Source organism: Bos mutus, chromosome 18 (genome assembly GCF_027580195.1).
Source record: "Bos mutus isolate GX-2022 chromosome 18, NWIPB_WYAK_1.1, whole genome shotgun sequence".
NCBI classification, from domain to species: Eukaryota; Metazoa; Chordata; class Mammalia; order Artiodactyla; family Bovidae; genus Bos; species Bos mutus.
Window position 1 is genome coordinate 37,721,918 of NC_091634.1, and position 22,550 is coordinate 37,744,467.

The following is a 22,550-nucleotide window of genomic DNA, read 5'->3' on the forward strand; positions in this document are numbered from 1 at the left end:
GAGAAAGGCACAGCCTGCAGAGAGTTGAAAGAGTTAAGGTCAGAACCCAGGCCTCCTGCCTCCCAGAGTGGGACTAAAGCTTTCTCCTAGACCTCATGTGACCCCCTCTGTAAAGTCCCATGAAGTCTTTCAAAGCCAAATTCATTAGATTGTTTGCTGTCTCAGTGGGACCTAACACGGCAAACCATCTCCTCATCGTGGAGAATGAGAGAACAGTTGTGGAGTTGTGTGTTAGGTGCTGCCCTCTCGTGGCTCTTAGGGGGAAAAAGTTTCTCCCAATAACTCCAAGGCAGGCATTGATTCATGCACTTTATATCTATTAATTTGTTTAATGCTGATCATTTCATAGATGAAGAAAGAGAGGCATGGACAGGTCACACGATGAGTGGAGCAGTCAAACAGAGATCCACCCCAGGGCCAGGCCTCAGTCTCGGGGGGTAAATGGAGGTCAGGAAACAAAAAGGGAGAGAAAATCTGAGATTGCTTTGCAGATGGGGAAACTGGGTCGTGGGTCTGCCTTGACCACTGCCTAATGAGAGTCAGAGCTGAGCTTGAATGGAGCTCTGTCTCCCCAACCCCCATCCCTGGACGTTCCATCCACTCACCATCACCCCTTTGACCCAGCCAAAGCGCACGGGCTCCTCAGGGTTCTTCTCACCATTGATACCTGCCTCATCCTCCACCAGCCCATCAGTCATCTCATGGCTGGGCCGGCTGTCAAAGGCAAGGGCATGCAGGTGGCTGCCTTCCTGCTGGGAGCCCAGAGACCACGGGTCAGGCAGGCTGGGGTCAGGACAATCCAGCTCCCTAGCTCCTCCACCATTCAGCCTCCGAGGAAGCACACCTAGTAAGCCCCCTCTCTGCTGCAGACCCTCCCTACCCCTCTTTCCTCATCTCCTTTAGGTGTGTGAAACCTCTCTAAACTACTGGGAACTCATTACTTCTCTGGGAAACCCTAGATTGCTTGACTGGGTTGCCAAAGACTGGGCAATAAACATTACAACATGTGCCCAGAGGCTTACAGCTCCCATGCCCACATTTCACATGGGCCTCTCAGCCCACGAGGAAGACCGTTCTTGTCTTCCATGGAGACCCCTCTGTGTCCCCATGACACAGATGACAGAGCTGAGGCTTAGAGAGGTTAGGTAACCGGTCGAGGTCACACAGCAGGAAGGTCTGCTCCTCTGGGATGGTGTTTACCTTAAGGAAGGAGTGCAGGTCGGCCAGCGTGGGCCGGACCTTTCGGGGCTCACCAGGCAGGGCGCTGTTGGCATAGTGCTCATAGGCGGGCACCACATCGATAGTGTTGTAGCCAAAGGTGCGATTGTAGAAGGTATTGCCGTGGGTCAGGTGGCTGGGGTGGCTGCTGTCATAGGCGGCCGGTGGGGGGGGTTCTTCGCCCCCCAGCAATGTGCTGATGGTGAAGCGCCCACTGCACAGAGCAGGGTCCCTGGGCGCCTCCGACACTGGCAGCTCTGCCATCGTGGGCTCTGGGCGTCAGGGGAGGGGTCCAGGGTCGACGAGGACACACAGGGTGGCTTTATAGGCTGGGTCCACAGCAGGGAGGAGACGGGGAGGTTGGCCCAAACCGCCCACAGCTGGTCAGCAAGGTCCCTGGACAGGGTGGGAGGCAGAGCACGTGCCCATTGCTGTCCTGCCCACCATCTGATCACAGAGATAGAAACTGGCCTTGGACTGGAAGCCGGGGCTGGCGAAGCCCCTGGGTCCTAGGGAGGCTCTCCTGAGTCTGGGGGCAGCAGACATCTGCAGCTGAATCCCAGGAAGGAGTGGACCCATAGGGACACTATGAGGGACCCCAGAGACAGCCTGATGACCCTCAGAAACTTGTGTCAGTTTTATTTACTTAGCATTTTGAATAGCTGAGTGGTGTGACATTTAAAACTGTGTGTGTGTGCTCACTCAGTCGTGTCCAACTCTTTGCGACCCCTTGGCCTATAGCCCACTAGGCTCCTCTCTTTATGGGATTTTCCAGGCAAGAATACTAGAATGGGTTGCCATTTCCTACTTGAGGGGATTCCCAACCCAGGGATCAAACCTCCATCTCTTGAATCTGCATTGGCAGGCAGAGTCCTTACTGCTGTGCCACCTGCAAAGCCCCATTTAAAACAATACACACACACATATATAAAAGGTTAGTTTCTCTTACTCAGACCCAAGTCTAATACGTCCTCCCAGAGGTTATCTCAGAACGTTTACGCCCTTAGGTACCAGCAGCCCTAAGCAGAGTTCAGCAGGTCCCAGGTGTGATCTGCAGTTACCAGGGGACCAATGAGCCCCTGGGGCTTGTGGCTGCAAGACTCGTGGACACCGACCCCACGCACACCGCTTATAGGGCCACTGGGGTATGGAGCCCAAGGAGCCAGCCCTCACCCCTTACCCAAGAGCAACCAGCTCCCACGGCAGGCAGCGGGCCAGGCAGGCTTGTTTTGCCAGCATTCCTGAGGTCAACCTTTGAATGCACAGTGGCCATGAGGGCATCAGTCTGGTCACCAGAGACACAGAAGCCAAGGCAGGGTGGGGAGCTGAACTTTGAGTCATAGAGGATGAAACAGAAGTAGCTCAGGGTTTGAAGAGATGAGTTAGTGTGGTGGATGATGCTCTGCCAGAAAAGGACATCCCCCAGCTGCTGGGAGGAGTCTCGGCATCTGCCCCTATGGGAATAGCCTTGCCTATGGCTAAACTCCCCCGTGGAGCTCTCCTCCAATGATGGGTGTGGGATGCAGAGGCCTGGTGCCCTGCCCCCGGCTGCAAAGGCCCACCCCAGCTCCAGAGGTCCCTGGGGTCAGCTGAGGCTTTGTCTCCACAGCAGCCCGTGGCTCCCTTTGCTTCTGTCCTGCTGCCTGTCTCCTCCCCACGCCAGCTGCCAGCGGGGTGAAGGCTCCGTGGTGAGGACTCCAGGGCCAGGACTCCGGGTCAGTTTTCCACCTTCCCTGCAGCCCCCACCCGACCCGCTAATTCCTCCTTCCCTCCCATAGGGCCTCAGGGCAGCGCTTACAGATCTTATCGGCCTCTCCATCAAGAGAGGCTGATTAAACTGCCACTTGACTGGTGAAAATCACAGCTGCCCAACACCCCCTCACACTGTCCCCGGAGCAGCTGTGGAAAATTCCTGATTAAGATCTCAGGAGAGGAAGTGGCCGGATTCCAGCAGCACCGGGGGCCCATGCCGAGTGAGGGGCCACCGCTTTGCTGGGTGACCTTGAGAAAACCACTTCCTCTCCCCTTCGCCATTCCCAGGCCTGGGTCAGCTGCGAGGTTCCTCCCAGCACTGGAAGCATTTGCTGTTTCAAGAAGCCTTCCCCATTGCCCTCCCCCATCCCTACATCTCTCTAGGGTGGGGTGGGATTTAAGCAGGACCCCCCGAAAGGCGTATCAGTCGGAGAATTGAAGGGACTGTCGGAACTCTGTGTCCCAAGTCACAGACCCCCCACCCACCCACCAAGAAGGGGGCTTCCTACCCTTGAGTGGGCATCTATCACTTTGAGAAATGTTCACAGGGGCACTCTTCTTGATGGGGGCACAGCATGGTCACACACGACTCCTGCCTTCCAGGGTTCTGAGACCTGGGAGAGGGAGTCACAGGACCCCTGAGCAAAGCCCTGGGATGTGGCCGCGGGGGCCGTCAGGCTCCCTTCTCAGTCGTCAGTTGATCCGGGGCTCTGAGCAGGTTGCCTGGTCTTGTTGAACCTTTGCCATCAGTAGCCACGTGGAAGCGACACCCACGCCAGTGCGGCTCTCACTCACCCAAGGGCCCCTGTCCTCTCCTGCTTCTCGGAGGAGGGAGAATGGGGCAACAAAGGAACAGGAAAGACCCACTGCTGGGAAACTCCCTGGGCACAGGGGGCTGAGACGGGGAGGGCAGGAGGGCCTGTGTCTTCACGGCCTCAGAGGTGCCTCAGTCTTTATGCACCAGAACCTGCATTCACAGCCTAGCCTGGCAGACGAACCAGCAAGGAGATGCAGCAACCGGCTGGTAGAACAGGGAGGCTGCCCCGGAAGAGAGGGGAGCTGGGAGGGGAGATGTAGGCAGGGATGGAGGGGGTTCAGGGACGTGGGACCCAGGAAAGCATGATTGGTGGAAGGGACCAGCCCGTGGGACTAGAGCTCGTGGAACTGGGGGGAGGCGGAGGGGAGAAGGGGTGGTAGATGAGGCTGAAAGGGGTCCGATTATTTCTCCAGTCACACACATTTATTGAGTGCCTACTGCATACCATGCCATGTGCTAGGCAAAGGAGGTACCACAGGGAACAAGACAAAGGCCCTGCCCTCCTGGAGCTCACATTCTAGTGGGAGAGACAGACAAGCAGTACACAAGCAATCATTACAGTACATTCAGTGGTAAGTGTTATGAAGAGAACATTTTTTTTGTTGTTGTTGTTTTTCTAAAGGAGGGGCATTTAGGCTTCTCTGAGAATGAGAAATTTGAGCTGAGCTCCAACAGTAATGGGGAGCCACCCGTAAGTGAGCAGATGTGAGCACAGGGGTTCCAGACAGAGGAGAGATCATGTGCAAAGGCCCTGGGAGGAGTGTGGTTGGGGCTTCCAGATGGCGAGGAGCCTAGGATGGCAGGAGCCAAGGAACCGAGGAGATGGGTTTGAGACATGGAAGCGGGGACACCAGGCCTTAAAAGCTGGGGTTAGAAGCTTCATGTTCTGTGATGGGCAGATTTATACTTCTCAAACGTCACTTTGGCCATTGTGTGGAGACTGGATGTAGGGAAGCAGAGTTAGCCCAGTGGGGCCACTGTGGGTACACGAAAGTGGCTGGGCAGTAGCTGTGGATGACAAGGTCGTGAGAAGCACTGGGAGTCGAGACACACGCTCAAGGCAAAGCCGACAGAACCAGCACACGGATTCATGTAGGAACAGGGAGGACTCTGTGTGGGAAAGGTGGTGTCATTTCTGAGTAGGGAAACCCGGTAAGGAGGACTTGAACGCCAGGGTAGGAGCCTGGCCTTCGTCCTTGGGAAATCAATGTTCACCTGCTTCTGGAAAGCCGGTGGGGGGCATAATGAATGGTGTATGAGCAGTGCCAGGAAGAAAAACAGGGCCAGGGAGAGCCAGGAGGGGTTATGGCAACAGTTAGGCAAGAACAGACAGCTGCCCAGCTCCGAACCCCTGACTGCACACACACTTCAGTCTCACTGAGCCTCTGACAGATGCTGACTCTGTGGCCCCCACTGGGGATTCTATGGGCCTGGGGCCCAAAGTGGGTGAGGGGTTGGCATCAGTATTCTCGGAAAGCTCTCCAGGTGGTCCTGAGGGGCAGTCAGACTGAGACCCAGTGAACTAAAGAGAACAATCTTTCACACACAGCCTGTCCGCCCCCACCCCACCCCCATGTCCCCGTCCGCCCAGGTCCCACGAGGCTCGCCTGGAGAGGATGGGTATGATGCAACCCTGGTGTCGTGAAATAGCCGGGTAAGAGGATGCGCTGCTCGTCGGCCTGATTCACAACACCAGCTGCAGCAACGATACCAGAACTCGGGCGCGCTTCCTCCTCTGGCTGGTGCTCCGAGGCTTCAAGGCAGCGATGACGGGCCTGTGCAAACGCCCTCCCTGAGCCACGGCTGCCCTGGACCAGTGCCATGCAGAGGCCTAGGGCTGCCAACAAAGGAGGCTGGGTCCCTGCCCCCCAGGGGGTGCACAGACTTGAGGTGAGGAAGTGGGGACAAACAGGAGGCAGAGCAACAGCAGAGGTGTCAGGCACCAGAAAGGTCTGGAAGCCACAGGCTGACTGCAACCTCTCCAGCAACCAGAACCACGAAAACTGGGGTTTCTCTTGAGCCTTGCAAATAACTTAAGTGTGTCTACTGTAATTCTGGTCCTTCTATCCAGACAGCGTAATAGCAGTTGAACACTGAATTATCTTGAAGCTACTGGCAGCTAAAGCAAAAGGGAAACATGTTTGATGATTAAGATAGTTTCAGTATTAAAGGAACAACTCCTGGTTCCTTTTTCTTCATGGTTAGACTTACTTAAAAAAAAAATCTATTTAGCCAACATTCACTCCACAAGTAATGGCAGGTATTAATGATGTATAGACTCAGTCCAGCTATTTTGGAGGGTACACAGAGATACTGCTCTCGAGTATCATGTAGTTCATCAGAGGAGGAAACAGCCACAAACCGAGGCATAAAGGCATAAACCCCTGGATAGCACACTACAAGGCTTCATAGAAGGGATGCCTTTCTCTGGCTGGGGTGATGATGGAGCGGGACGTATGAAATACCACAGTTAGAGAAAAGCAATCATTTAAGGAGGGAGAGTGCCATGTTAGCCTGGAGCTTCCTGGCAGCCAAGGCAAAAACTAGAACTATAATCAGTAGTCACTATCTGATAAAGAGTGAGATTTCATTTTCTCCCCCCTCTCTTTCCTCATAAAGAAAATAAATCTCCCTCAACCCATTATCCCCCCCAACCCAAGCTTGGAAAAGCTGCCCAAATGAGAATGGCTTGAGCGCATTCCTGCTGCATTAACACAAACTGAAGCAGTGATTCGAATAGAAACTTGGTCCTGTAGTCACAGGCATGTGACCACTCGGTCTTCAACCAATGACTCTGCCAATGTGCTCTCCAAGAGACCAATCCCATTGTTTTTCCTACGCCTAGCCTTTCACTTTTAAACACAACTTCAGTTTTTCTAACTTTCCTATAAACCTTTGTACCTTTCTTAAAAGCAATAGAGGAGACACGTGGTCATTGTGCTCCATCTTGAATTCCACGGGTGCATTTCTCATCGGAATCCTCTTCAGTGGCGTCTTTTGACGCTTAGGAGTCTCTCAGAGGACCTGATCCTGGAGCTGGGACCAGGGGCCCTAGAATCATGGAACCTCTGCACAAGCTCAGGTTCCCTCCCACCACCTCCCCCAAGCTGGGCCCAGCCATAGACCCATGGGGAGAGGGGGAAGGATAGGAGGCAAAGGAGGCTGGGGCTGCCTGGCTCTGCACTACCTACCTCACGGCCTCAGACACATGGGGAGAGGGGGAAGGAGTCAAAGGAGGCCGGGGCTGCCTGGCTCTGCACCACCTACCTCACGGCCTCAGGCCTGCGTGCCTTAGTTTCATCATCTGTCAAGTGGGTAACTCTTCTCAGTCAATGAGTGTTTTGATGATCAAGAGAGGGAACTTGTGAAAGAAGCATTTCAGAAGACATTAATAAAGTTCTGCAAATATATATATATATGTATTTTGCCCCCCACCCCTCCTCCAGCTCTTTAGCTACCAGAAAAGAAAGGTGGGGGGAAACCAACTCACCCTTGACTATTTAAGGGAATGCTTTTTAGTAAGGGCAGGTGCTAAAATTTATTAACAAACAAAACAGGGCATTAAGAGGAGTTGAGGGGAAGAGGTGCTCAGGATCAGAAGGTGGAAACCCAAAGAGAGTTGGCTTTGGTGGTTTGCATTCATCAGAACTCAAGCTTCAGCAGAGCAAACAGAGGATCCTAGAAGCCCAGGGAGACTCCTGTCATCTCTTTGCGCCTTTACCAGAGACTAGAAATAAGCTACTGACCTCCTTAATATGTATCCCAAAGGCTCTTCTGCGGGTGGTTACCCAGGGTTCAGAGGCAAGATGACACTTGCTTTGAGGCTGGGTGCAAGGGGAGTCTGTTCTCCAGATGGGGTCCCTCAGGCCTGGTGCAGGTCCCCCGGGTATGGAACCCCCCAGCAGGAAGTTTGAGGGCTGCATGTGGAGCGGACCTCGGGCCCTCACTCCCTGGAAGCTTAGTCAGCAGCAGCACTGAGCACACTGGAGAGAGGCTCCTAGTGAGCCTGGTAAGACCAGTGCCCGCCACAGGTGGGCACGGGAGGCTTGGGGCAGGGGGCACTGGGAAATAGAACCCTGGATGAGGGCCCAGGGATTCAACCAGAGCTGTCAAACACTTGTGATTTACTGGGAAATGGGACACTGCCGTCCCCTCTGATCCTTTCACCCCCCTGCCACCCACCCCAACAATAACGTACTTCAACTGGTGCCATTTTTAACTGATGAACCATCAAGAACCATCCTGGACAACTGGCTTTGACACTGGTGGGTACACAGTGGGCTAGCTGACTCAAGGGGCCGTAGGTATGGCACATGTTTTTCCTAACTAGTTAGAATTTTCATCTTCCTGTTTAGTGCATCTCTGACACTCTATGATTTATTGATAGCCTTCCTTGAGGAGTAGGGAGGGGGGAGTCCACATTTAGAGGGGCCCAGAGGCCTCATTCACCCCCTGCTTCCAGTCAGAGCAAAGGTCTTGACCCTGTTCTTGACTCAGGACATGAAAATCACCTGGGGAGCTATAACAACCCAATCAGTACCTGGGCCCCTCCAGAGACCAATTATGTCAGAAACTCAGTGGGTAGGGGCTTGGAAATCAGTGTTTTTGAAAGCTCCCCAGGTGATTCTACATAGCCAGGGTTGCAAATGGCAGTGCTGGGGCCGAAAGCCACAGAAAGATGTGTTGACTAAGGCTGTGCACAGCACAAAATCTGGCTTTTCTTGATAAAGATAATGCTGAATTAGGGTTTCTTAAAAATAATCTTTCACGTTGTAAACGGATTTTAAAATGTTTTCTTTTCCTGGGTAGATTCATGAATACATAAGTAGGCTATCAGCCCTTTGCTTGGGTTCCCTGCCTAAGACCAACAGACAGCTGTACAGTTACTGATTTGTACAGGTGAGTGTGTCCCCCTACCAGACCGTCCCTCATCGCTCTGCCTGATGGACCACACACCCCAGGTGCAAACCCCACATACTCACCTGTTGGACAAGGTGGATGCCCCACAATCAGGTTTCTGCTCTGCCAGGAAGGGCTGAACATAAGGCCTGCGACCTCTGGCAGGTCTCCCCACCTGGCTTCAGAAGCCCTCAACTCCCCTGAGTCCTGCTGTCTCCCCAGCTTCAAGGTCACAAGAGAGATTAACAGTAGCAGGAGATGCTGGGGCCCCAGGGGGAGCTGGAGTGGAGCTCATTGTTACCATTCTGGGCTGGCAGGGTGGCCACCCCGAACCGTGCCGTCCCCTGCCCCCCCACAGCCCCCACAAGTCTGTGGGTTTGGATCCTGGTCATGCAGATGGCTCCTGCATCCCCCGGCCACAGGAAACCCTGCCTCTGATCTTTGGCCCTTTCTTGTGGCATTTCCAAAAGGCTTCCTGTTCTATTATGATGTCTGTGGGTGCACACAACTACCTCTCTTTCCCTAACCACACCATGCGGTTATGCAAGAGGGGCTGCAAATCAGTCTCAAAAATCACCACAAAGCTCTTAGCCCCAGGTCCCTGGTAGGTGCTGAAGGGCTTTAAGCTCGAGTTAGCATAGGGTGGGGGTCGGGAGTGGGGGCAGAAGAGGCCCTTTCCTGTAGGTCTCACCTCAATAAAAGGTAAGCTCCTTGAGGGCAGGCATGTCGATTCATCTCAGCTCTGTGTCTCCAGCACCTAGAATAATGCCTGAAACAGCACAGATGCTCAAACATTCGTTGAATTGCGTTATCCATTTAGCAGTCACTGAATCAATAGGAATCACAAGTTGAACTTGACATGCCAATGTCTGTCCCCTAGTAGCAAATTTTTGGCTTACTAATTTTAAGCCTGTCTTCTTGCAAAAAAAAAAAAAAGCTATCACCGGCTTGGGGATAACTGATTCCACCCTGCACCCATGTGAAAAACCTGTTGTGAAGGGCAGAAGCCAAATGGTAGAGGAGCCCCTAGCTTCAGAGCCCCAACTAAAGGTTAGTAGCAGAGTGGCCAAAATTAACCTTGAGGCCCAGAGTGTGTCAGGCAATAAGTCAGTGATTTCTAGAAATTAACTTCACCTTCTCATTAGCCTGATGGAATAGCAATTGGACCCCTGCTTTATACCTGAGCAATCTAGTTTGCAGCAGTCAATAATCTGACCTCAGTCACATGATTACCAGATTGTGAAAGGAGGATTTTAGCCCAACTTTCTGGCCACCTCCAAGATATATGTTTCTTGAAAATGCTGGGTCTTGAGGCCTGGTGGGCTTGTTTCATCTAGGGCTCTGTGCTTGGAGAGCCTTCAAGCTCTGAACATCAGGCTGGCCCTGTAGGAGAGCGAGGCATCTGCAGCAGCCGAGGAAACTTGCCAGCCGACCTCCCCAAGGAAAAGGTCTTCCCAGCCAAGAGCAGCGCCGCCGCGCGCAGCCCCAGCTCCGGGCCTCAAGGCCCACCGTCAGTCCTCCTGCTTCCCTGCGCTCCCCGGGGCTTCTATGGAGACCTGGGGCCCCGCCCCGGGGGGGACCAGTGGCCCTAACCTGGTCCTCTTTCCTTGCCACCTGGGTGGCTTTTAGAAATATTTTAACTGAGGACTCCAGTGAAAAGCCTCCAGTTCCGAGACTTGGATGAACAGGGCTATACTTCACAGCAGCGGCCAGCTCTTCACCTGGCCCTGCTCCTCGCCAGCACCCCCTCCAGGAGGTGCTGCAGAGCCCAGAAGAGAGCACGGAACCCTACACAGGGTCGGGGGCACTTGTATGAGGCCCAGATTTCCAGGTGACTCATCAGGAAGTGGGCTCCCCTAGGACGCGGGGACCAGAACAAGCTGAGGGCCCCCAGGCAAAGGGAGTAGGCTGCAGCTCTTCCTGTGGCCCCTTCAAGGAGAGAACATTCCGGCCACAAGGCAGCTGGAGCCCGTCTCTCCAGGGCTTCTCGTTAGGGCCAGGTATAGAGATGAAGACCCCGACCTCCTTAGCATTTGCACATCCCCAGACAGAAGCCCAGCCTCCAGACCCTGAAAACCCCTCCAGGTCAGAAACACAGCCAGATATTGCTCGAGAAAGTAGGAGACACCTGTCCCATGACCAGGCCCAAGTCTCTCCCCTCACCAGACCCATCCTGTATCCCCTCCCCCAAGGCCAATAACTGGCTCTCAACCCCCATTTAAAATTCTTTCCACTGAGCACCCAACACCAATGGTCACAGACTTTCAACAGCTCCCAGCCCCAGAATGCATGCCACACGTGGGTCACCACCCATATGCTCTGGATGGTCTAGGTCCCACCACACTTCCAGCTTGACCCTCCTCAGACCCCTAGCCAGGGGACTTAACTCCAAAGCTGGTGGGGGGACAGCCAGACCTCGGAGCTGCAAGTCCTGTACTTACAGAAACCCCTGGGGGCTTCGCAGATCCAGGGGCCCGGCAGGCCTCAGCCCTCCTTGCAGGGAGTGGAGGAGGGGCCCGGCGAGGTCACCCCAGAGACGGGGAAGAGGCATTTCGGCTGCCTTCTGAGGAGCCCCAGGCTGCGCCTCAGCTAAGGACATCCCCAGGAAGGGAGCCTGAGAGTGGTTCCTGCTCCACTGAAGGACTGAACAAAGGGGGCAAAATTCCGGAAATTTACTGGCTACACACAGGGGTGGTGATGAAGGAACCATCCTAAACACAGTAAATGCAGAAGTTACTGGAAGGAGCATGAGAACACACACACCAACTCTCTCCCACCCCGTTCCTTCCCCCAACAAACACCACACAGACTGACAGTGTCAGCAAAGCAAAGACGAAAGGAAAATGATCAGCCAACTAAACAAGGCAAAACATTCTCCCCCCGTGCATTTCTCATCAGCTACTGATCAACTGAGCAAAGGCTGTACTTTGCCTCTTTGCGCCCTTTATAAAATACACACTTGAAATTCCTGGTGGAAGAATACCCAGTAGAGGCTAGCAGCTGAGGTCAAGGGGGGCCCACACACATCCGACTGTCAGCCGGGCTCTTCAGAACTGAATTCTTGTTTCCGCCCTTTCTCAGGTGGTGCAATGATAGAAGAATCCACCTGCCAATGCAGATGTCAGAGATGTGGGTTCGACCCCTGGGTGGGGAAGATCCCCTGGAGGAAACGGCAACCCACTCCAGTATTCTTGTCTGGAGCATCCCATGGATAGAGGAGCCTGGTGAGCTACAGTCCATGGGGTCACAGAGTTGGACATGACTGAAGTGACTTAGCACGCATGCACGCCCTTTCTCAAGTAACTGCGTAGCTGTCATTTCCGCTGCCCACAGAGGCACAAACAGTGCAACAAATCAGGGCAATCAATTTAGCTGGAGAGCTCCCGGCAGCCTGTGCCAAGCCTGGAAGCCTCTGCACAGCAGATGCCAGCAGAGGCAAGACTGAATAGGGTAGCCAGATAAAACTGGGACAAACTTAGAGAACTATTCGTTGTTTATCTGAAATTCAAATGTGACGAGGTAGCCTGTATTTTTATTGGCTAAATCTGATGCAGGGGGCCTGGTGAAGGGGCCTAGGCCGGCTCTGCTGGGGCCACCCAAGAGGCTATACAATGTGTCTGTTTCTCTGTTAGAAGTCCCCTCTGGGATCATGGCTCTGCCACTTCCTGCTCAAACAGAAGCCACTGTCTGAGGCAACTCTTTCATCCTCCCCAGAATCTCAAGGATCCCAAAGGCAAAGGCAACAGGGAGGATAGATAGTGTGCCAATGCAGTGCTGGGTTTCTGCCCATCCCTCAACCTTTATTTTTTAAGATTTAACCTTTACTACTGTTAAGAGTGAATCAAACATCCACCCCCTTCTTCTCAACATTTCCCTGCAAACTGTGCAGCTCCACAAGTTTCCTTCTTTCAAGGATCAGCCTTGGTCTCTCTGACCCCAGGAGACACTCCCCTCTACCTTCTTTCAGGCTGAATGCCTATTAGAGGCCCCTGAGTCTGAATCCAGGCACGTGGAGCTGGGACAGAGGATGTGGGCAGGGGGCTGGTACAGGAGACGGAAGCAAAGGACCTGCTTGTTCAAACCTTTGCTAAACTAGGTGGGTGCTAAACGAGATTCCCCAGAGAGGGCACATGGAAGCTATTTCAAAAATCAAGGTTAGGACAGAAAAAGTTTCCTCCTTTCCTGGGCTAGCAATTTAGAACTGATAGTATTTCTACTAAGGTGGTTCTGGACAAAAAAAGATAGATCCCACCGAGACTTCTGAATGGATGGGGACTTGATTACCGTGGCCATCCCCAGCTCCGAGCACAGCCCGGCACGTGCAGGGCTATAACAGCTGAAGGGAACTAAGGTGGACACATCAATACACGGGGCCTGTTTGGCCAGATCCTCAATTATAGCCAGTCACAAGGCAAGGAGAAGTACAGATCATCTGAAATTAATGTTCACAACATTTTAGGTAGTGGTTTTACGTTTTTTTTCCACCAACCTTTTTAGTTAGAAACAAGCAGTAAGAAGACAGATTTGGTTCCCTCCTGTCCCTGTCCTGTGAGGGATACCAGTATACTATGCAGCGGTCAGAAGATGGGCTGGAGGCAAGTGATGTCTCAATTCCACCTAAAAGAACGAAGACTGGGGGGACATCAGGGACCTCAACACAGCCTCATTGCCTCATTTCCCTCCAGGGAGCTACATGATTTCTGTTTAATGAGTCGCTGACTTCTTCCTGATATTCTGAAAGGCAGGCACAAAAGTTTTTTTTTTTTTTTTTTTACTGATACTAAATGAGCATCTTGAATGATACCTTAAAGTGCATATTTCCATTAGGAATTTTATAACATTTTTTCCCAGTTTGCTGGACAGAAGTCTCAGTCTCCATGACTGACTGAGGCTAAGTGAGAGTCCAGTCAGGCTGGGGCCTGCCAGCATTTTGGCAGGCCTGGGACAACGCCCCAGCCTGGGGTTTTATGCAGTATTTGGCATGCTCAATCACCTCCTGAGTGGTGTGATGTGAACTACCGAATGAGCTGGACAAAGATTCTGACGCCTAATGGAGAAGCATGGACTGTGGAGATCCATGTAAAGCAGTAGGGCACTGGCACATCTGCACGGAATGGCTTAATTGAATATTAAACAGAGCGGGCAGGGGTGAGAAGCCAAAGAGGAGATAGTCCACAATTTTTTCCCCTCTGTATCAGCAACTGTGGGATTCTGTGGGAAAGTCTATAGTACTGTGCTTAAAGTAACTTAAACCCTAGACTTTAAAGTCATTCATCAAAATAACAACAGGAGTGATGAACCCAAATGATTCACTCTGAGAGCACACTACTCCCACTCCGGTTTTCCCTTAGAAGTCAGGTGGCCAGGGCTGTTTAAAAAAAAAAATTCAAAGGAACAGAATCTTTGTAATTAAATCTTGAGGCCTCTGAAAAGGCCCTAGACCAAGTGAGTACTTCCCTTTGAGTGTCTCAGTGAGTTTATTATAAGCCATTTGGAGGCAAGCACTAACCCCATCAAGCTCCAAGTGCCCTTGATTTTGTTAGAAAGATTGGAATCTCGTCCGGGGAAGGCGACAGACTCCCAGGGCCACTTTCTCTGTTTCTCTAGAATAATGGTGAAATCACAGGCCAGTATCAAGGGAGAGGATTTAGTTCCGTGACCGACTGAGGATGGCTTTTAACCTAATAACCTGTTACAGGACCATGAATTCTGAGCACAAGCTGTAACCATGGGTACACGGTAATCTGTTGATGCAGTGGCCTTGCAAACTCAGCCTTGTGTCTCCTTCATCTCTGCACCCAGCTTTATTTTACCACAGAATCAGTCAATAGGACAAGCACTGGGGTGTGCTCCAGGAGCCTGGCCCTCCTGGAATAAGAAGAGTTATCTTATTTCTCCTGTAAGTGTCTCTTGCTAGGCAGGCCCTCAAATTCCAACCAGGGACTGCATTCCTCTCAATTCCACACAGCTTCCCCATCAGGGCAGTTTTCCCCTTCCTTCTGTCCAAAGGTGGAGGACCTCACCCCCCTATGCAGAGCTCCCATGCAGCTCTCCTGTCTGGAGCCCGCAGAACTGCATGATGCAAAGAAAGGCAAATCCACAATTAATTCTCATGATGTAAATGATGAACAAGAGAAGAACTAGGGAGTAAATACATATTTAAATCCCTTGTACCTTCTGTCCTTTATGGTAATGTTACATTTCTATCTACAAGATCTAGCATTAAAAAAAAAAAAAAAATCAGAACTCTTAAGTCACGTTTATGAAAAGTCCTCAGAGAACTCTTTTACGGCACTGTTAAAGCAAATTGTTTGCTTTGTTTAAAATATAAATCACTGCCTATAAAAAGGGTACAACTTGCTAAATCAAGTCTCCTGCAGAGCCTGTCTTCTGAGACTTTCTTAGTAAAGCTCAACTGAAGGTGAATAGATGTGAGCTGAAGAGGGAGACAGCCCCTCAGGCTACATCCTTGATAGATATAACGGGATCCGACTGCGGAGCAGCAGATGGCCCCAGTATCTATAGACGAGCTCTTTACTACAAGCAAAGGCAACAATTTGTATTTACAGGATTATGAGGGTAACTGTGCCCTGTGAGGAGTTTTCTCTCTAGAAGCAAAAGGTACCTTGGGAGACTCTGGGGACTTTAACACTCTCCCCCTGGGAGAGCTGCTGCAGGAGCAGTCCATAAAGCCAGCAGAGCTGACCACACCCGATCCTGTAGCCCCAGCTGGCACATTAGGAACATTCGTCCTCCCGTTCTCTCCAGCTTAGCCCAAGGCCTTGGAAGAAACAGGGCCACCGATGGTACTCAGGGACCACATACCGATGGTACTGATGCCCAGTGGAATGAGACCCATGAGCTGACCTGGCCAACTGGCTTTATGAATGGAGACAGGGAGAGGAGGCTGTCCAAGGAGAGGAACCAACTGGCAGAGAAGAGAGAAGAGGTGCTGAGAAGTCCTCTTGAAGAGGGGCACGCACAAGGCCAAGCAGGCGCCTTGCTGTGGAGCAGACAGAGGGAGAAACGGCCAGGTCTGCCCTGCCTTGAGCTCCAGCTGAGACCCTGACAATGTTCACCGATCAGACTATGGGTCTCCAGGACTATGTTTTCATCTCCAGGGGGATTTCAGCAGAACAGCAAACATTAATCCTGGCATCAGGGCAGATAATTTGGAGGATGGTCTTGGAGAAACACCAACAACCTTAGATATGTGGATGATATCACTCTAATGGAAGAAAATGAAGAGGAACTAAAGAGCCTCTTGATGAGGGTGAAGAAGGAGAGTGAAAATGCTTAAAACTAAATATTTAAAAAAACTAAGATCATGGCATCCGTCCCCATTACTTCATGGCAAATAGAAGGGGAAAAGGTGGAAGCAGTGATAGATTTCCTCTTCTTGGGCTCTAAAGTCACTGCGGATGGTGACTGGAGTCATGAAATCAGAAGATGACTGCTTTTTGGCCGAAAAGCGATGACAAACCTAGACAGTGTGCTGAAAAGCAGAGACGTTACTTTGCCAATAAAGGGCCGTATAGTCAAGGCTATGGTCTTCCAGGTGGTCACATATGGTTGTGAGACCTGGACCATAAGGAAGGCAGAATGCCAAAGAACTGATGCCTTTGAACTGTGGTGCTGGAGAAGACTCCTCAGAGTCCCTTGGACAGCAATGAGATCAAACCAGTCAACTTAAAAGGAAATCAACCTTGAATACTCATTGGAAGGACTGATGCTGAAGCTGAAGCTCCAGTATTTTGGTCATCTGATATGAACAGCCACCTCTTTGGAGAAGTCCCTGATGCTGGGAAAGATTGAGGGCAGAGGGAGAAGAGGATGCGAAGGCTGGATGGCATTACCGATGCAATGCACATGAACCTGGGCAAACTCTGGGCTATGGTGAGGCAGGCCTGGTGTGCTGCAGTCCATGGGGTCACAAAGAGCCAGACACGACTGAGCGACTGAACAACAACAACGACTTGGACCTCAAGGCACAACTTGGGGAGATAAGAGGGAGGAGGATGTGGAGTGCCTGCTATTTCACACACAAATCTTAACTCACCCAAGGCTGAGGCTGGCTCTCACATTCAAATAAAAATGTGAAAAGCTAACTGTCACCCTGCTGTAGGGAATGTTATATCTAAACAAAAGCAACTCCCAAAGGCTTCATTTCCTTGCTCATTTTGGCTCAATTTTTAATCATATCAGGTCGACTTTAACCAACTCCTGGATGCCTATACAAGTCTGTCATTTTCTGGCCCAAGCACTAGTGAGGACAATTCCTCCCACACAAATAAAAATTTCAACAAAACTGCAAAAGGGGGAGAAAAAAACAGTGAAATTAAAAGAATGTGAAAAAAAATACAAATCAAAGAAATTTATTGGTGTTGACAAAAATACATAATACAAAAAATGAAACAAAACAAACACAACAGAAACAAAACCAGAAACACCCCCCAACCCTGGAGGGCCCTGAAGTACTGACAGCAAGCAGCCCCGTGAGCCCCTCAGAACATCACACTTAATTCATGAGGACCTCCATCTGCACCAGCCTCGCGTTGGTATCCCCAGATGTCCTGTAGGGTATCATCCCAGCAAAGGTGATCAGGGCTCGGGCTTGGCTGCGGAGTTGCTGAGAGAAAGGGGAAGAAGAGAAGGAACCCAGTTAAGTTTTGGGTCAGGGCACTGTCCTGGGAACCAGCACTCCATCCTTCCATTTTCTCCCCTCGGTGGTGTAATGACAGATTCCCAGTGGGTGGATGACCGTCCTGCCCTCCACTGTCACGTTCCTCCAGTGTGGTGCAGAGTTAGCAAAGGTGGGCCGCCAGGCCCCCAGTTCCAAAGCCCTTTTACTTAGCAGAAGATGGATGGGTCTGCCAGGCAAGCCGCCCCATTTGAGCAGCTGCTGACCTGGCTCTGTGCTTCAGACTGCCTGCTCCACTTTTCCGAACCTCTCCCTCCCCTGACTGGTGAAGACCCGAGTTTCTAGGAGCCCATGAAGCGCCTGCACTGCCCATTCCAGGTCCTTCCTCTCCTGCGTCATCCCCTTTCCTCCCTTTCACCCGTTCAATCTCTCTCTCTAAGGGAAGTGAGTAGCCCTCTTTTCTCAGGCAACAGTATTTATGAGATTCCTGGATTGCTCCAGGAGGGAAAAAAATTTTAACTCAGGTGTTTCCAATATTAGAAATAACAACCTTTACTCTGATTTCCAAGTGATAAATTACTGAATAAAGAAAAATGAAATCTCAGAGAACAGCTTCAGGTTGCCCATATCGAGCTGTACTGGATGCTTAGAGAAGAAAGGAAACCACGGCTAAGATAGAAAGGGTGGCGGGGGTGGGGGTGGGTTTTCTGGACTAGTAACGAGACTTAAAAGGAAAATTCAAGGGTCACTTACTAGGCCTCTTAAGGACCATTCAAGAAGCAAGCTGAAAGGCAGGTGCCTTTTCCCTGATATGTGAAGTAAACTGGCAAGTCTAGGTGGAGGTTCTGACAATGACAGGACCTGTGGGGGTCATAGCTGAGAGAGGCCACAGACATGCTTGGAGGCAACAGATGGATTTTCAAGGCTCTGGTTTCTTGACTGCCAAAAGCAGGTATGGTTATTACACACCATACTGAGAGCCTCATTAAATGTTAAGTGGAAATGTTAAGGGAAAGGTAATTCTAAAATACCACCAGTTTTAATATTTTAATGGGTCAAACACGTTTTCCTTTTTGTCAAATCAACTGTACAGCATATGCTGTTTGGGTCCAGGGGTTCTATCTGCCTGGACTCTGTGTGACCCAGGTAATGCTGGAGGCCCACAGGCAGTCGAAGGGGCACTGGCCCCGGTGTCAGATAGACCTGGCTTCCAGACACAGCAACTGTTGACCAAAAGTACGGTTTTCATGGAAGTGCTGAACCGAGACTCATAAAATGACCGTATATTTTAAAGTGGGCAGGAATTCTTATGGAATCAATATAAACTAGTATTTTGATTGATTTTTTTAAGACCTGATATTCACTGACTTGGAACATCATTATTTTTTAGCTTGAGAAGAGGAGCAACCCTAGTAACGTTCAATTTCTTCTGGAAGCGCTCAACATAAGCTTTACCCAGATGCCAGGTAGTAAAGAAACAAGCACTTTAGGTCATGAGCAATGGTCTCATGAGGAGCAACTGAAGGCAAACCAGAAAGGTGGTTCTCAGCGATGGCTGTGGCCAATGCTGGGATCTTACAGAGTCACGGTCCTCGATGACTCGCTGAGGCCTGGTTGCTGAGGATGGACTTGTCCCCTTGAGCCTCTTAAACTGTGTGAACAAGATGTTCATGGTGGCAAGAAGCACTTCTGAGAGGTTGTGCCTGATCTGCAGAGAGAGACATAAGGAAGTAAGAAGAAAGAACCCAGCCCTGGGGCCAAAGACAGGCTGGGGTAGTGGGGGCCGGTGCTCCAGCAAGGCTGGGTCACGCCATATCTCCACAGTTGCCAGCTGGTGTATTACACAGCCACCAAAAAGGAGCCGAAGGCACTGGAATGTCAAGCGTGAAAGCAAAGCCCAGGCAACACTATTCAGAAGGTCAGATCGGTCATTCTTCTTCCCTCTGCTCCCTTCTTTATGCGGGGAAGTGAGCAGAGAGCATGCCAACTAGGTCTGGCCAGCAGAGGGATTAGCAGAAGTCCGCATCTGAACATCAGGAGGTAGGGACGCACACGCTGGCTCTTCAGTCCCCATCACTGCCCACCGTCTCAGACCCACCACAGTCTCCCTGGGACTTGCACAGCTTGAGCAGAGTCCTTGGGAGTGTCTATGAGGACAGGCCCTGGTACCCCACTTCAGTTTATAAAACAATGGATGATGTAACCAGGGGTCGGCAAGAAACAACAAAAGGAGGAACAGCTAGGGGCAGAATTGTAGTAGGTGTGAAGGGAAGGTTGGCAAGAGGCAAGACCTCTTAACTGTCTATACCATAGGAGGGAGCCACCCCATATGTGGAAGCTGGCCTTCTTCCTCTAGAACAGACACATGCTTCCATAAAAGGAATGTGCTCATTGAGTAATGGTTTTAAATCAGAACACTGTTAGGAACACCCTGGGACCAGGCAGCTGGTTCTAGAGAAGAATCTTACTCTAGCCACACACAGGAATAACCAGGGGAGTTCTGGGCTGCAGGCTCAGATCAGAGAAACCAGAATTTCTGGGCCTCGGCATGAGGATTTTTTTTAAAGGTCTCTGAGCAATTCCAGTGTGCAGCCCAGCTGAGTAGCCTTGAGCTAGGCAGTGGCAACATGCTAGAAACCCTGCAGAGAGAGGAGCTCTTGGGTTCCTGGGCTGATAACTGAGACCATGGTCACTGCACCTGCTTCTTGAGACAAAACTTCTCTGCTTCTTCAGAAAAGGGAAATAAGGAAATGAATCACAATGTATGTTTCATGCACCCGAAGGAACTACTTAATATAAGATCAGAGTTAAGCACTGACACACCCTCTAGAACAAGTAGATAATAAACACTCAAGCCAGATTTCATAGAATCAGTAAGAAACCTGTTTCTCCCAAGGATATGTCTGATCACTAGAGTCAGAGTATTTTCTGAGTCAGGAATTCAGACAATAATCTGATGGGTATATGTGTACTCACAGGAAAACCAGTCCCGGATTCCTGAAACTGGACTTGTCTTAGAAAATTCAGTCTGGATGGTGACTGTACTAGGACTCTTAAGAGTTATTGGCTACATTAAAACAAAAGCTTTCAGTAAAGTGCGGAAAAAAGAATTTCGTAATTCAGGAAGAGAAGGACTCACCTCATCACTGAAATTTCTGAAGGCAGCCACTCTCTCTTCCACACTTTCCTGATTCAGGGGCACCAGCTTCAAGCGATCAATTATCTGTTTAACACAAAAGCCATCAGCCCCATATGATACAATCATCACAGTCATTCCATCTCTTCAAACACATGTCAGCATCTAACATGTTCATAGGTGGCTTCTTAGTAGGAAATTCTACTCCCCTTGTTCAAAGGCTTTGATTCCAACTTGCTGACTGACTCAATTCCTATCCTCGTTTTCCGAGGCAGTTTTTACAATTCAGAGACTTCAAATTATTTTGAGAAATCCCTCTGTTTTTAGATTAAAGAAGAAAGGAAAAGAAAAAAGGGGAAAAAAAAGAACAACATAGAAATCCCTTTTAAATTGCCAGGATCTTACTTGTCCTTTTTCACTTAACAGGCATACTGGTGACATTTCCTTTGTTTTAAATGAATCCCACAAAATGTTTTGATTTTTCAAGGGCATACATTAAGCAGGACTTCAAACACCCCTCCTGAAACTTACATCAAAGGCTCTGTCAATATGCCCACTGTGATACTCGTCAAAAAAGGTGATCAAGTCCAACAGAAGATAGAATGTGGAGTCCACAAATTTATTTGCACTGATTCCCTGAGCCCTATACCTGAAGGAGAAAAAAGAGGGAAGGGAGGCAGAGGTATATTAGGAATGTCTGTGCAATCTGTAATTTGAGGACAACATCTAAAAAATGTCAAAACCTCTCAGGCTCTCTACATGAGGTGAACTAAGGAGTGGAAAATAGTGTCTCTTTTATAATGGCCGAGCATATGACGGTGGATTTGACAGAGATCCACCTATAAACGTTCTGTATGAAGTCCAGTTCTCCAGCTTTGGCCGCCATCTCAGCAAGCACCCTGACCCAGTTCTCAGGCAGATCTGGAGAGGGCACAAAAAGTAATGACTGCTGCCCAGCCAGGGAGTCACACTGGTTGGAGTACACCTCCACTCATGGGGAGAGGGGCGATTCTGAATCACTGGCCACTACACCTCGAAGAATCCCCCATCCACCCATCAATCTATCACTAGCTTTGTTACCAAATCCCTTTGAGATGGCTGCTAATGGCGCAGAGATGAGTATAATGCCTAGAATTAAACTGCAGGATTAGAATGCTGAGATATTCTTATATCCCCTTCTTTCTGGCAAAAATGTTTACCAAGTGACAGCTGGTTATGATGGTTATTAAGAACTCTCAAAACTGTCAGTGCCGGTGGGACAGTGGAGACCCTCTTAGGGACTGTGTGACGTCACAGTGAAGCTAAGACACACCTGGGTGGGGGCTGAGAGCCTGGGGCCCCGGGAGCTTCTTCGGCCTTACCGTTCTGCGATGGAGAGGGCCATGTTCTTTAGCCGCTCCTTGTTGGACTGTGGTGCGCTGATCTGGGGCACAATGGGGCTAAGCAGTTTGTTCATCAGCTCCAGCACCTTGTCAGCATTCTGTTTAGTTTTTTTTTAATTAAAGAAGGAATTCATTAAAAATAATCAATAAGAAGAAAAAAACTAAATTACCAAGACAAAGAGGGAACTTTTTGTTCTGCATCTTGACCTGGGTGATGATGACACAGACATATACCTGTGGAAAATCCATTACGCTGTTATGTATACTAAGTATCTACACCTTTTCTATTTTTTCACTAGACCTCAGTCTCAATAGAGGACTTTGCTGACGGCTCAGCGGTAAAGAATCTGCCTGCAATGCAAGAGACCTGGGTTCTATCTCTGGGTGGGGAGATCCCCTGGAGAAGGAAATGGCAAGCCACTCCAGTATTCTGGCCTAGAGAACTTCATGGACAGAGGAGCCTAGTGGGCTACAGTCCATGGGGTCACAGAGTTGGATACAACTGAGCAACTAACACTTTCCCTTTACTTTCAGTCTCAATATTTTTAAATTAAAAAAAATGAAATATAATCCTATTTTGCCCACTTCAGAGAATGCAATCTTCTCCAGGCTACAGTTACTAGTATTCCCCAAATGTTCTAATGCAGAACTCCTAACTCCAGGGCTCTCAGCACGCCTTGGCTGTGGTTTTGTTCCCAAACATCC

General features: G+C 50.3%; 2 protein-coding genes across 5 annotated transcripts in view; both read right to left on the reverse strand.

The window, feature by feature from the left end:
* The window catches only part of SLC12A3 (solute carrier family 12 member 3), a 40,082-nt gene extending 38,600 nt beyond the window's left edge, over positions 1–1,482 (reverse strand). For 2 of the 4 annotated variants that reach the window (XM_070386855.1, XM_070386853.1), the window contains exons 1-2: positions 1,201–1,482; positions 606–749 (exon numbers count right to left, since the gene is read on the reverse strand). In XM_070386855.1, the coding sequence (XP_070242956.1) occupies positions 606–749; positions 1,201–1,482 (426 nt within the window). Of the gene's footprint in view, positions 1–605; positions 753–1,200 lie in introns of all 4 variants that reach the window. The other 2 variants (XM_070386854.1, XM_070386852.1) reach the window with 1 other exon arrangement.
* Positions 1,483–17,045: 15,563 nt separating this feature from the next.
* The window catches only part of NUP93 (nucleoporin 93), a 102,979-nt gene continuing 97,474 nt past the window's right edge, over positions 17,046–22,550 (reverse strand). The window contains exons 18-22 of the mRNA XM_070388405.1: positions 21,825–21,943; positions 20,995–21,112; positions 20,467–20,550; positions 18,907–19,035; positions 17,046–17,315 (exon numbers count right to left, since the gene is read on the reverse strand). Coding sequence (XP_070244506.1) covers positions 17,205–17,315; positions 18,907–19,035; positions 20,467–20,550; positions 20,995–21,112; positions 21,825–21,943 — 561 coding nt within the window. The 3' untranslated portion in view covers positions 17,046–17,204. The remainder of the gene's footprint in view (positions 17,316–18,906; positions 19,036–20,466; positions 20,551–20,994; positions 21,113–21,824; positions 21,944–22,550) is intronic.